Source organism: Centroberyx affinis, unplaced genomic scaffold (genome assembly GCF_046629955.1).
Source record: "Centroberyx affinis isolate AG114_WGS23_722 - 3 ecotype Tasmania unplaced genomic scaffold, CSIRO-AGI_Caff_v1 ptg004734l_1, whole genome shotgun sequence".
NCBI lineage: Eukaryota > Metazoa > Chordata > Actinopteri > Beryciformes > Berycidae > Centroberyx > Centroberyx affinis.
In genome coordinates this window covers 464,029-477,626 of record NW_027282291.1, presented here as the reverse complement: position 1 = coordinate 477,626, position 13,598 = coordinate 464,029, and the positions used below count along the sequence as shown (strand labels likewise).

The 13,598-nt window shown below is 45.2% G+C and overlaps 1 protein-coding gene across 7 annotated transcripts in view; it reads right to left on the bottom strand.

The window, feature by feature from the left end:
• Positions 1 to 13,598, bottom strand: part of LOC139665885 (protein bicaudal D homolog 2) — a 45,595-nt gene that overhangs the window by 22,733 nt on the left and 9,264 nt on the right. For all 7 annotated transcript variants that reach the window (XM_071544905.1, XM_071544901.1, XM_071544903.1 and 4 more), the window contains exon 2: positions 1,956 to 2,168. In XM_071544905.1, coding sequence (XP_071401006.1) covers positions 1,956 to 2,168 — 213 coding nt within the window. The remainder of the gene's footprint in view (positions 1 to 1,955; positions 2,169 to 13,598) is intronic.

Here is a 13,598-nt window from a genome sequence, read left to right as displayed (position 1 = left end):
CTCAGCTAAATCTGCTGTGCCCAAACACAAGAAGATTTGGAATAATATGGGGTTTAACTAGCACCGAGCCAGAGCATTAGACAGAGAGAAGGGAACGGAGAGAAACAAAAATAAGATGCTGGGCTGAATTTCATACTGAGGAACTGAAGCAGAGAAACTTTGAATATTAGTCCTATCCATGATTCTGTAAACTAAACAAGTGCACCAGCCCTTTCTATGTGCTTGGGTGGAGGGTGATTGGAGTGAGTGAAACTACACTGACTTGAAAGACCACATGGAATTGCTGTGGTCACAGTGTTGTTGTTGTAAGAGAACTGACTTACTACAGTTATAAAATCACCAAGTTACTTCCTGGTCTGTGAATGTACTGTGCAGCAACCTAGAGCACCTAATAAATCAAGTTATTTCTAGTATCAGTGTTCTGTTCCTTCCCTTCTAATACAGTCAAACTTTCCTTCCCCCCACTGAGTAGTTTGTGCTTCAAAACCTCTTATTATTCTACCCTTTACTTGGCCTGTCAAGGGAGCATGGACCTTTGCATCAAAAAAGCCCATCAAACGGTGAGAGGCCCCCTCTCTCCTCCTCTCAATCTCTGTTCATCTCTCTCCTCTCCACTTTATGTCTCTCTGTCTTTGTGTCAAACAGGCTTCCTCAAAGCTCCCTACCTCCTCTCAGGGGGATTTCACCCCACAGCCCCCTCTTGTTAATTCAACCTCCTCATCGCCAGCCCCATCACACACATGCACAAACGTGTGCGCACAAATACATACAAGGCCATAGACACAGACACACAAAATGCACAACCCACACACTGCACTGCACTGTACTCTAACTCTCTTCTAATGAGGTCAATTGGCCTTGAATGAGAATGGCAGAGTAGTGAAAAGGTCCGACATTGTCTAAAGTGGGACACAGACAATAAAGGTTTCTGTTATGATAGGTGGGGAAGTCTGAGAGAGAAAATAAATATGTCTGCTGGAGTGTGTGAGGGGTAGTGTGTTGATTTAGGCAAATTCTTCGGTGATGCTAGAGCTAAAAGCTTTTGGGTAAACAAGAATTTCCCAGGCTTTTATCTCGCTCTACGTGGATAGGTGGCACAACTGGACCGCCCAGGCTGATGAGGACTGCTGATCTGATGTGAAAAGGTGGCCAACAGGCTGCCAAGGCTGCCAGCACCATTCTCATGCAAAGGTGTGGTAGTTTGCAGAATGTTGAGCTGCTGCAGTCAGTGACAAACATGGTTGTTTATTGAATTCAATGTGTAATGAAATTTAAGTTATTATTAACTCATGTAGGATCATGCCTTCTCTTTGAGCAGTTCAAACTTAAACAACAAGAGAGAAGTGGTTCCCATGGCCTCAGTGCCTCTCAGTCTGTAATCATAACTCCACCCTGGAGGCCAGGGGTGGAGGACACCACATCAGGCTGGGAGGCAAGAAGCTCCTTCAATCAGCCGGGTCTCTGCCAGCTCACCACAAGCTCCAAAATCATCAGGGTGTGATTAGGCTTGTCTTGGCATGCCTGCAGCAGATCGGTCCTTTGCTCAGTGATTTTTGCATTTTATTGCAACTGTTGAATATTTGCTAGTTTTATGTTTAAGCATGTCAGTGTCAGTACAGAGAAGTCAGAATTAAATTGGTGAGATTGTAGAATCTATAGACTAGAATGCATAGTGCAGGATGGAACAGAATGTGTGTGAATATGAGAGCAAATCATGTGTTTAACAGAATCACATATCATAACATCTGACCAACCGAAACCTGAAGTTCAAATATATAATCTGGTTGGTCCACCAGATTTCATCCAGAGAGGATAACACTAATTGTATCTTTTGCACATCTCCAGCTGTCCATAGTGACCAGATTAAATAGCAAACTCTTTCAATACCAGGATTTCTTCCTGGTATTGAAATTATATAATAATTATAATTCTGGTTCTGCATCTCCCTCTCTTACCTCTCTCATCTCCTGGGCGATGGTGGACAGGCGTTCGTTCTCAGACTGGGTGTTGGTGAGGATGTTGCGTGTCTGGCGGAGCTCGGTCTGCAGCTCCAGGACCCTCTGCTCGTAGTACGCCTCCTTACAGGCCGACTCCTGGATCAGAGACTCCTCACGGCTCTCCCCATCCGCTGCCACCTTCCTGTGGTTGGAGTAGGCTTGTCCAAAGGCCTGGAGAAACAGGGATGGAGGAAAAGTGCTGTCGGTTAAACGCTATGAGGTAAGTTAAGAAATATGAGTGAATTGCACACAGAAATGTTTCAGTTAGATAGAATTCAAAACCTATTTGTTGGCCAAACTATTTCCAAATCACTTATAATATGTGAATAAGGCAATGACTAGTTAACTGGTTAATGGCAGATAAGGGTGACAGTTGATAAAGTTTACATTTTTAAATATCTGGATTTTATCTGGATTGCAATTGACAAAACTTTGCTTTGAATTTCAGTCATTGTAAAATGAGACTGCTCTTTACTGCAGTGGTTCAGCTGGGGACTCACTGGAGCCAATCAGGCAAAAAGAGAAAGGAGGGCAGAGCCACATTAAAAACCCCTTCCTAAAATAATGCCGTCTACCCAGAGAGATAATCAGTTAGCCTCCATCTGGCCTGCATCATCCCATCTTCCCCTCTCTTCCCCCGCCTCTCCCTCCCCTACCCGCAGGACGCTGGCCTCCACTGCACGTGCTCTGCAGTGACTCCACAGATGGGCAAACTGAACAGGAAAAGTAGAACAAATGGACTCATGTCTGGGTGATCATGAGAAGCCGGTATTCTAATGCTCTTAATGCTGCAGGAAGGTCAGCAGATATTTGATTTTCACAGATTGAGAGAAGGGGATGAAGTTTATGAAGATTAAATAACTATGGGGGATAGGATAAGGCTTCTGCCGTCTGTAGAGGGATAGTCTCTGTGTTGAAAGTGCTGTGAACAGTAATGTATTTTCTCTGTGCACTGTGGGGGCCTGTTTCACTATTAATGGTGCTCCCTTAACTTTGACCTTAATTTGTTAATGGCCCACAAGGCAGAGACAACAAAATGTGAAAGGAGAGAGAGGGAGAGAGAGAGAGAGAGAGAGAGAAGAGAGAGAGAGAGAGAGAGAGAGAGAGAGAGAGAGAGAGAGAATGAGAGAGCTAGAGACAGACAGAGAGATGAGATACAGAGAGATAGACAGACAGAGAGATGAGATACGGGGAGATAGACAGACAGAGAGATGATATAGCCTACAGAGAGAGAGATACAGAGAGAGAGAGAGAGAGTGAGAGAGTGAGAGAGAGAGACAGAGAGAGAGACCTTCACTGCAGCAGAATCTAGGTTAGGCTACCCTCTCCCTTCTCAGAATAATCATCCCCCGATTACAGATTTCGTTTCCAATCCTGTAGCCACCAGTGATCCGATAGAAATTCAGATTCTCATCTTGTCTCACAGCCTGTGTGCAGGCGCTAGTCTGAAATCACCTGAGGCACTGAATCTGACCTTGTTTAGAGCTGTTCTGCACTCTCTCCTATCTCTGACCTGCTACCCCCCCTCACATATACACGTGACTGGATTTTCCCCGTCCGACGATGTATCGCATTAATCCCAGTAATTCCTTTAGAGAAAGGAAAATCTGCAAATTTGTATTAGTGGAACTGACCTACTTGCAGGACTTAGTAAGATAAATGAATATGTGAACGTGCAGAACTAGTTTAATGGGTTAGAGAAATGCATGACATCATGTCTCGTGCATGGTGGATAGTTTAGTCTCTGTTCCAGGAAAGATGATCGCCTCAGGCAGGGAGATAGCATTATTGAGAAGATAAAGACAGTGGAAACAGTAGAAACAACAACGTGCCTGAAATGGTTGCAACTTTGGAACCTCATCAGTGTGGAATCCCTCTATGGGCAAACCACTTTATAAACAGCCATGTTGTTGTGCATACCTGTCAATTCTTATGTACTAAAGAATGTCAAAGCAGACATAAATCATGTGAAAACTCCTTCAACATGTCTCTCTATGGATGGACTGATAATGGCCAACTTTTTTCCCCAGTCAGATCAAATACTGACAGAGCCTATACACTTTTAGTGGAACGCTGACTGACTGTATAAAGTATGGAAATGTACTGAACAAGTACAAATCCTGAAAGAAGAGAAAATATAACTTATCTATGCTGGTAGTCAAACAATCTTATAAGAAACAATCTTACAACCAAAAGGTCACATTCGATCCCAGCAACAGTCACTATGTCTGTCAATCAACAGTCAGTGTAAATCACTCTAGAGAAGAGTGTCTAAATGCCTAAAATGCAAAATGTCCTCATACCCTACGCCCCCAAAATATATCCCCCTCCATCCAAAACTCACCCCATCAATCAGCCTGAGACTGTATTTGATTAAATTTCATGAAGAGACTGGATTAACCCAATCAGAAGTAGGGGAATCCCATCATTATAATCTTGGTGCATGGTGGGTATCAAGGGGAAACCAATCAATCTAATCTAGGAGGCCTGTCCTTCAAACGAGGAGCCCCCCAGCCAAAACCCACTGACCCAAGCCCTTTAATCTCAGTCCCCCAAGCGTGGGTTTAGGCTACTTTTAGGGGAGGGTATAACAGCGGCGCACGCGACCAAGCCTGTAATCCCAGTGAGCTGCCCACCCAATCCATAATTCATCTTCATCTTGCCATATGTTGCAGTTTTTCACACTGCGGATGTCAGCGTGGATTATCAACCTGTTGTCAGGCTAATCAAAGGCAGAAGGCCTTCTATACTGTACACAGTATATCGTGTTGCATGGTCTTTAGTCTGGAGCACACTGTCCAGACTAGATTTCCTTTCAGAAGACAAACTATAATGGTATATGGCACACTATGAAGAAAGTCAGTATAGTTAAAGAGATTTGACTCTCTGTAGAACCCAATGTCTGATTCCAGATGATTGCATACATTATGGGCTGAGGTTAGCCAGACACCCTGCTGGGCTCTGATCCTTATAGGCCCCCATGCAGAGAGCAAAGTCCATAATCACTGCATCAACAGCATCATGTGATTAACTGAGGGGTTAATAAAGCCAAGCAGTCACCTCTGATCTTTCTCTCAGTTTAGGCTACTTCTCTTTTCTCTCAGTCGCTATCATCTCATTACTTCCCCATCTATTGCTCATACCAACACTGAGGATCTGACTACCCCAGTCATATGATTAACACATGAAAATCTTCAAAGGTTGCTGAAGTCATATTGTATATGTAAAAATTATTGTGTGGGTGAATGAATGACATAGATGGAAGGAAGTATCACGTCGCTAAGCCTGTGTTTTTAGTTTTAGGCAGAGCCTGTATCAAAACACTGGTTTCTCTGGTAATAAGGTTTAATTTTACACCCTGGGTATATAGCTCAATCCCCTATCAAAGCTTAGTAAAGACAATATAGGTTTATCTTTCAACAAAGCACATGTTGCTACAACAGAGTGTTCTTTGACAGGCAGTCCTTTGATTCAAAGCATGTTGGAACACGACGTGATCATTGCTGTGTCCTGTAATCTGACAAAAGAGACAGTAGGAGCAGGTTCAAAGTTCACTGATTAGACGGAAGCAACAATCAGGACTCAACGGTCAATCAGACCGTTCTGCTCTGTGATCCCCTGCTCAGGAATAGAGGGGAAACGCTAAATACCAGATTCTGAAGGCTACAGCCTTGGTGATAATGTTCAACAGCTTACATGGTATAGGAGGTCAAAGCAGGGGGCATGTCGGTTAGAGAGTTCACTGTGGTTGTCTCTGCTGAAAATCCTCCCATCCACGCCTACCTTCTGTAATCCAGTGAGGTGAGAGCAGAGGGGAGATGGGCTTTTGGTCTCTGACAGGTAACAAATAGATCAATATCGCCCCTCTCAGAGGCCCTGTGGAACTAAAGTAAACCAAACCTTGAATTCTATTTTCGGTTGCTGTTCTGCTGGGAGTGAACCGTGTTTTTGTACTATGGATTGAGAAGAGTGAGCTGGTGGAGATGTCTCCAGAGATCAGCCTACTGCAGGTCCTTGTGAACACATTCAAGTTATCTCCCTCCACCCCCCCACTCTTGATCTGTGCACATGGCTGTATTCTGAGACAGGCCAGGAGTATTTAAATCAATATTGTGAGTTTTTTTTATTTATTTTTTTAGAAACATTGCCTTAGGACCTAAACCCCATTAGAGACCATTGCAGCTGGATCAATCTCTTATGGATTTGGATCAGATTTGTCTATCTCTTGCCCTGCTATAATGATCTGATTGTTAAACTCTCCTTTTAGCCCCTTGTGGTCTGACAGCCTGGTTCTCCTTCACAACCAGGGAACGAAAGGAGAGGCAGACAGGTAGAAACAGAAAGAAGGTAAGACAGAGAGAAGAGTCAGACAGCTTCTTTGTCAGACAGCTTCTTTGTTGTGGAGCCAGACTGAAACGAGCTGCACCTTCTATTCATGTCATCACACACCAGATAGACTGATGTCTGACTGACACCCTGGAGCTGTCAACTAACTGGTGTCAGTTGAACTGAACTTGTTTTGAAGACAGAAAGGTTATCCTTGGCTTGTTTATAAGTCTCAGGGACCCACTGACCCCTTTATGACCATCCTTATTATCTTCTGTTGGTTATCACACCACTGCTACTTACCACAGAACATGAAAGGTAATGTGCAGAGGGCCGACACACACACAAACACACAAAGCTGGTGATAGATTACAACAAATCTCCTAGAGGAAAGCAAAAATTTTCACCGAATTCTAGACCTATAAAAACTGATGGTGAATTTTTCAGTTAGAGAGAGAAGTGAGAGAAAATAAGAGGGAAAAACAGGGGAGAGAAGTTGAGAAAAATCTCATATAGCGAGAATTTACTTGGCACAACCACAGAAAATAAACTCACAACCGTACAGTGTGGAAAAAAACTTTAAACTCTCAACATAGAATGCAGAACCAAGACAGTATGATGCGATCGCTGATCGAAACGTTGATTTTGAGGCTAAAATGCTGTCATGCTATTCTCACTTGGTGATGCCAGATAGGGCATAACAGGACATGCTTACAGAGCAAAACAACACGCCCACTAAATGCAGCGCTAGAAACGTGATATGAGAGCGCACGTGGCAAGACTTTTGGACCACAGTGGGCAGAAGATGGGCTGAAGTTGAACTGAAAATTCCCATCTCATGCTCTACAGTGGCATTTTTGTCTTATGAGAAAGAGGGCCTGTCATGGATAGTTGAACAATATAGTGTTATGTCTGCTAGGTCAGTTTAGTTATTCATACAGGGAGTCTGACAGAGCGCTACAGTGATCTGTCAGTTGACCCTGCATGCCAAAGCAGTGTTTCAGCAGCACTGAAGGCCGGTCAGTGTTAGCATTGCCATTGTAAAGGACTGCGGAGGAAGAGAGGTGGAGCAGGAGGGAAAAAAAAAAAAGCACTGAATGGGTTTTCCTGCCTCGTGAATCACGACTCACATGGCGCGGCGGTCTGCAATGATAAACAGAAATATCCTCTCTCTCTCCCTCTTTCTGTCTCTCTCTCTCCATCTCCATTCACAGGCCACTGCGCAGGCAGCGGCCGACATGCAGGCTGCTTCGAAGTGTGTGTTGATTCTATATTTAGCTGCCGCCTATCAAATGCTCACAATACACATCTCACTGGGGCTTGAGGTTGAAAGTCATCGGGGAAAGCCAGGTTTTCTGCAAACACACACACTGACCTAGCACTGCAGGCTCGCCCACTATAACATCTGAGGTCATTTATTTTTGTGGGACAAGAGAGCTCACCATGTTATTTCTGCATCAACATGCTAAATAGTATGGTTTCGTGAGGAATGCAGACCGTCTCACGTGTCAGTATCTGTTTATTTGGTTTAGCAACTCATTTACTCTGGGAGCACTGTGACTGATTAGTCCATGGTATGTCAAAGCCAATGACACTTGCGTCAATGAGTAACAGAGAAGCCAATCATCACTTCACACTCTTTACTCTTCATAGGGGGATGTGGCGGGGGTGGAAAAGAGTGAGAATCATTTTCATGCTCCTGACAAATCCACTGAGATGCTGATTCACTCTCCACTGGTTCAAATCCTCCTCCTCTCCCTCTACGGAACAAGACTGACTCCACTTTCTCACCACATCACCAACTCTACATTTGGGCCCATAAAAGCAGGGATTTTCTTCACGCAAATGGGCAAAATCCAGTTATTTTCCTTCAGAGGAGTAATTCTAGACTATGCGGAAGAAATTGTCCAATTTAAAAATTAGATCTACTTTCGAGAGTAAGAGTGAAAAAGAGGGGAGAGAAATGCGAACGAGGGAGGCAGAGACATTAGCCGTTGTCTGGCACAAAGCCACATTGATTCACTGCATAGCACTGTGCCGTTGTGCTATTATTCACACACAGGTCTGGGCAATTTCACACACTCCCTCAACACCCACACACCCACACGCACACACACACACCCCATTTCCAATTTTCCCAGTGTGCCCTGCAGTCAGCCATACTGCAGCACCTGGTACTCCAGCCATGTTGAGGCTTGCTCTCCCTTCTGAGATAAAGAAGCGAGAGCAAAGTGTTCACAGCCTCAGGTCTCCTCGGGGTTCCAAAAACACCGCATGCAACTCAAAACACATATAAGCAATGCACTGCATGCCGAAGGCGAGGAATACACCACGGCGAATATAAGAAAGGAGAGGTTAGAGAAGCATACCCGCACACAAGATTACGAGAAACACATTTCCTCGAAAAGAAATGATTCCGCCTCAAGTAGACTGACTTGAGAATGCTGTATTCTCAGCATGGGACTGCAAGGGCCTGAACCTCCCAAAAACAACCGCCAAGCTTTGCCAGATTGTGCATCTCCTGAGTGGCAGGGCAGGAGAGAGAGAAAGAGAGAGAGAGAGACAACGCCAGAGGGAATGGAACCACTGGGAGAAGGCAGACACATGCACTCTCGCGCACGTGCACGCACACACTCAAATCTCTGTGCAAGCACGCTGTGCTAATCAGACTCAGGAGGCCCTTTACACGCCTGACTGAAAAAGTCATCCTCAACCATAAGAAACATCAGAATAGCCTAATTGGGCTACAGGATCTCAGTGATACATAATCTCAACACTGATTCTCTCTGCTAACATCAGGCTGTAATGATTAAGCGCTGGTTAGTGCTTTCATCAGATCTGGCTGGAGACTACCATCAACTAGATTTCATATTTTATTCAGACTCCACACAGGCCACTAATCTTGATAGTCAGCATTAGGGATTCTGTGTGAAGTCAGTCTTTGGTCATATTAGACCTCATGTTCAAACCCATACTGCTGTTCTATATTCACCATGCGTCGACAATGACAAAATACATTTGCTTTATGAAGGTGAAACACCTGCAATGGGAGGACGACAGAGCCCTCCACTGCCATTACGGTGTCTGTTTCAGCCTGAAGGCTCTGCGCTGTAGGCATTCATGGCCTGCCTCCTGTGTTATTATGGGGTAAAACAGTCATTATGGCCCTGGCAGTGCAGTAAAGTAACAGCATCTGCATGCACATTGTTTTTACAGCCTACAATGTTATCCATGGGTGTATAAGATGGAATGGTTACTGTAATGACAGAGGGCCATTTTCATTCCACTGACAAGTGAAATGCAAGCTAAGCCTAAAAACAAACCAAGTTCCACTTTTTTTTTTTTTAAAGATTTATTTTTGGCATTTTATGCTTTATTAGGCAGTTACAGTGAGAGAGAGACAGGAAGGTATGGGAGAGAGAGTGAGGGGAGGACATGCAGCATGGTGAGCCACCAGGGCGCCCCACCACTTTTAATATTTACAGAAATAGCAGATCTCTGTGGGGTTAAGTGTTTCCTGAAATTTGTCTTGAATTAATTTTTTTTACTGAAGGGAGATCTTCTATACCAAGTTAAAAAAAACTGCAGGTTTTTAAACCATACTTTTGTTTTTTAGTATGGTAGTAGTCAATTAAATAATAAGGAAGCATCTGTTTATGGTGGTTGTTTATCCCTTGTATTGTTCAGCTGCTAAATCTGCCACTGAATGGAGGAAAAAGCCAGCGTCTCTGGGGAGAGCGCAGACTCAATAGGTTTGATACACTGCACCACCATATCGCCGTCTGGCTCTGGAGTCGGGGCTCTTTATCATCACTCATATCACAGCAACGCTCCATACCAGCTTTGGGCATACAGGACCTCAGTCATTTGCAATGCAAAGAAAGCCTTATCTGCTGCCTGCCCGCAGTCAGCCTGTCGGTCCGCTTTTCTCCCTAACACTCAGCGTCTGGATGAAATCTCCCAGGTCCACGCGCCGGCACCCCAGGGGAACAGCCGTCGTTATGGTTACCATGCCAATTACAGTGACAGAGCGAGATGCGGTCAGTAGAGCAGGGCAGGAGGGTGCCACTGACACAGATGGCTGTTTCAGAGCTCAGCCCTAACACAGCTTGCTCTCCTCCCTCTTTCTCTGGCAATAGTCCTCATCCATGCCCTGTGCCTCCATGGTCCGACTCTAGATTTGCTCGCTCAAAGAGCATGTGCCGGTCTTTGGTTGCTTTGAAGCATTTTTTGTTTTTCATGGTAAACAGCAGTGAACTGAATGGAGTCTCCATTGTGTATTTCAGGCCTTTTCTCTAAAGACGTTGTTCCCTGTGGAACGTTTACAGATGACTTCCACAGCTGAACACCCTCTTCTCACTGCTAACACCAATGACAGAGGAAGGGAGCAGCTGGGGATGCAGCTGGGGCCAACACACACGCACACACAGAAGATTGTGATTACATTTCCTGACCAAGTGCAAGGTCAGGGTTTGAAGGAGGAAGGGGGAGGATCATCCACAGACCCCGAATCTATTTGTTTGTGTATTTGGTCAGGGTTAGTGGAAGGGTTTTTCATATCAAAGCCTTGGAAAGCATATCAGCCAGCTGCCATTTAACCTTATCAATGATCATTCAATAGATGAACACTGTATATGAGACCTTAATGCATTCCCCTTCATCATCCTAGACTCATACCTCAGTGCCCAGACATGTCTAATCAATCAGGAGATGGACAGGATGGGGGAGGGATTGCAGAGACCTTCGATTTGCCTCCTTCTTGAGGTTCTCATCCTCAGTAGTCTCATTTGTTGCCTCTTGAATGGAACTATTCTTCATTCCTAATCTACTTCTGTCTCCTTTTCCCCAGTAGTCATAAAACTAGGCTAACTATATGACCCACTCTCCTCCATGGTGCTGTCCCCAACTCCCCTTTCCCATCTTTCCCCTCACCCTCCCAAACCCAGGCGCTGGTCTCTGGGGCAAGCCCCCCCCCTCGCCCCTGGCCAGACAGAGACTAATGACCTCCCTTCCCGTTTGCAGTGATTAAATTCTGTATGTGTGTGCATGTGTGTGTGTGTATGTGAGAGTTGTCCCTACCAGTGGGGTTAAATCATAGGTCAGGGTGGCACAGGCCTTCCATATGAGGCCCTGTCAGTTGTAAAGAATGAATTGGGGACTATGTAGCCTCAGCACCACAGTCTGCATAATAGATCACATTTGTCTAGAAATAACAGTAGGTTACGTATCTGAATACAATGGAAAAATGACTGCCTTAGGTTTGCATCAAACAATAAGCCCTTTCATTCTGCATTCAAATAATGCTGAGCCACTCAACAATACTTCAGCCTATCTCTAACAACAGGCATTCAAATACAAATAATAAAAAAAGATGACAGATAAGCGAAAACATAATGCCCTAAAGCGAATGCAACACAACTGCCGGAAAACAGCCTACCACTCTTGCATGAGCTTACATATAAAGCCATGACATGTACAAAAAAATAATTGCCGGCTGTTCTCCATTTAAAGTCCCAGCACTTTAAACTCATTAGGGCAGCTGATGGAGGAACCTCTATTCTTCTACCATCTAAAAGAGAGTGGGCTGGTTCCCACAGGAAACCCTGGCATTGCCCAATGCCCCTCCCATCCACACTCTCTCCCTTTCTCCGTCTCCCAGCCCCAGTTCTCAAGGACCCCTGAGAGACTGGCATGCATTCAATTGCAACCCCTCCTCTCCTTCCTCTCCAACCCCAAAGTGCGCTGTTGTTATCGCTGTATAGCCTACCCCCTGCCCGACTGTGAAACTCTGTCTTCTTCTCTCCCCTCCCTCTTACTTTGTTCCACTCCCATCCCTCCCTTTCGCCCCCCCCCCCCGAGCCTGAGGGTTTCAGACCGAGTGCTGCGTCTCTCCTGTCCAACACCCAGCTCCTCCATGAGTGTAGGATACAACACACTGTGACAGGGGGACCCAGACCCAGTAGCCTAGTTAAACTACGAGCCTGGGGGAGGGGGAGGGGTGGAGGAGAGGAGGATGGCGGTGAGGGGAGGGGGCACAGACGGTGGGGGGGTATCAGTGTGTAGACATATCGCTGTTCTCTGATTGCGCAGTAGCGTTAATGTTAAGAGCATCCCCAGGGTGAAGGGCCAACCCTTTGGAAATGGGTTTGCTAATATTCTGATAGGCGGGTGAGGAGGCGCTCTCCTGAATCAGCCCTCTAGTGAAATTAATTTAGATGAGATGAGAGGGGCTACTCTGCCAGTCAGGAGATAATCGAGACGAGTGGGCCTGGTGGAATTACAGAGGGAGCGGAGAGGGGTGTGCCAAAATGCAGTCATGTAAACAGAGTATGTTATCTGTCTATATCTCATCCCCCTTCCTTTCATCTACTACAACAAACCACAAAACGCCCCCAGCGCGGATCACAGAAACAAGTTCCACACACGAAACTGTACCCTCAACACAATGCTCCATTATATTCAACGTAATGCAAACAGTAAAATATAAAATATGGGCCACAGCTACCAAGACAGAACTAAGTACCCACAGATAACTTTTATGGGCAAATGCTTTCAAATGAAGAGATACATGGTTGTCAGCAAGGAAGGAAGTATTAATACAATGAATGAAAACAATTTTATTAATCATGAGGATTGAACACCTTCTGGCAATATAGCTGAGCTTTTCTTCCCCTGTCTGAGCCCCTCAGCAGGACCGATATGGGTGGGGCATGTCACACCCTTGATGTTTGTCTGTTGTCTGTGTGTGAGTGTGTGTGTGTGTGTGTGTGTGTGTGTGTGTGTGTGTGTAGGGGTGGGGTTGGGGCACTCACCATCTGTCCACTTATAGCCACCACAAACAACTTTATTCCCCCTCTCTATATATGCTAATGAGCGTGGGGTGATGTACCCCCTTCTCCATTCTTTTGTTTCGTTTGGGCATGCTCCCTTCCACTCTAGGGATTAAAATACCCATAGGGGCAAACCCCAATATGCCCTCAGGATATCAGAAGAGGAGCTCAGGAAAGTAAAGGATCCTTCCATATGGAGTACCTGTGCACGTCTGTTTTAATAGATACACCAACATTTGCGTGTCTATGATTGCTTGCCTGTGTGTGTTAAGATTAGATGAGATTATAGAATGCTGATAGAGGAAACTTGCCAATCCACCTCTGCCCGATTTAACACGCAAAAGGAGGGTGGAGTACTTTTAGCACGCTGCTGTTCCAAAAGCAGCTGCAATGTTAGTTAAGTTTGCTGATGACGAAGCAAACAAGGAGGAGACGGAATAAATAA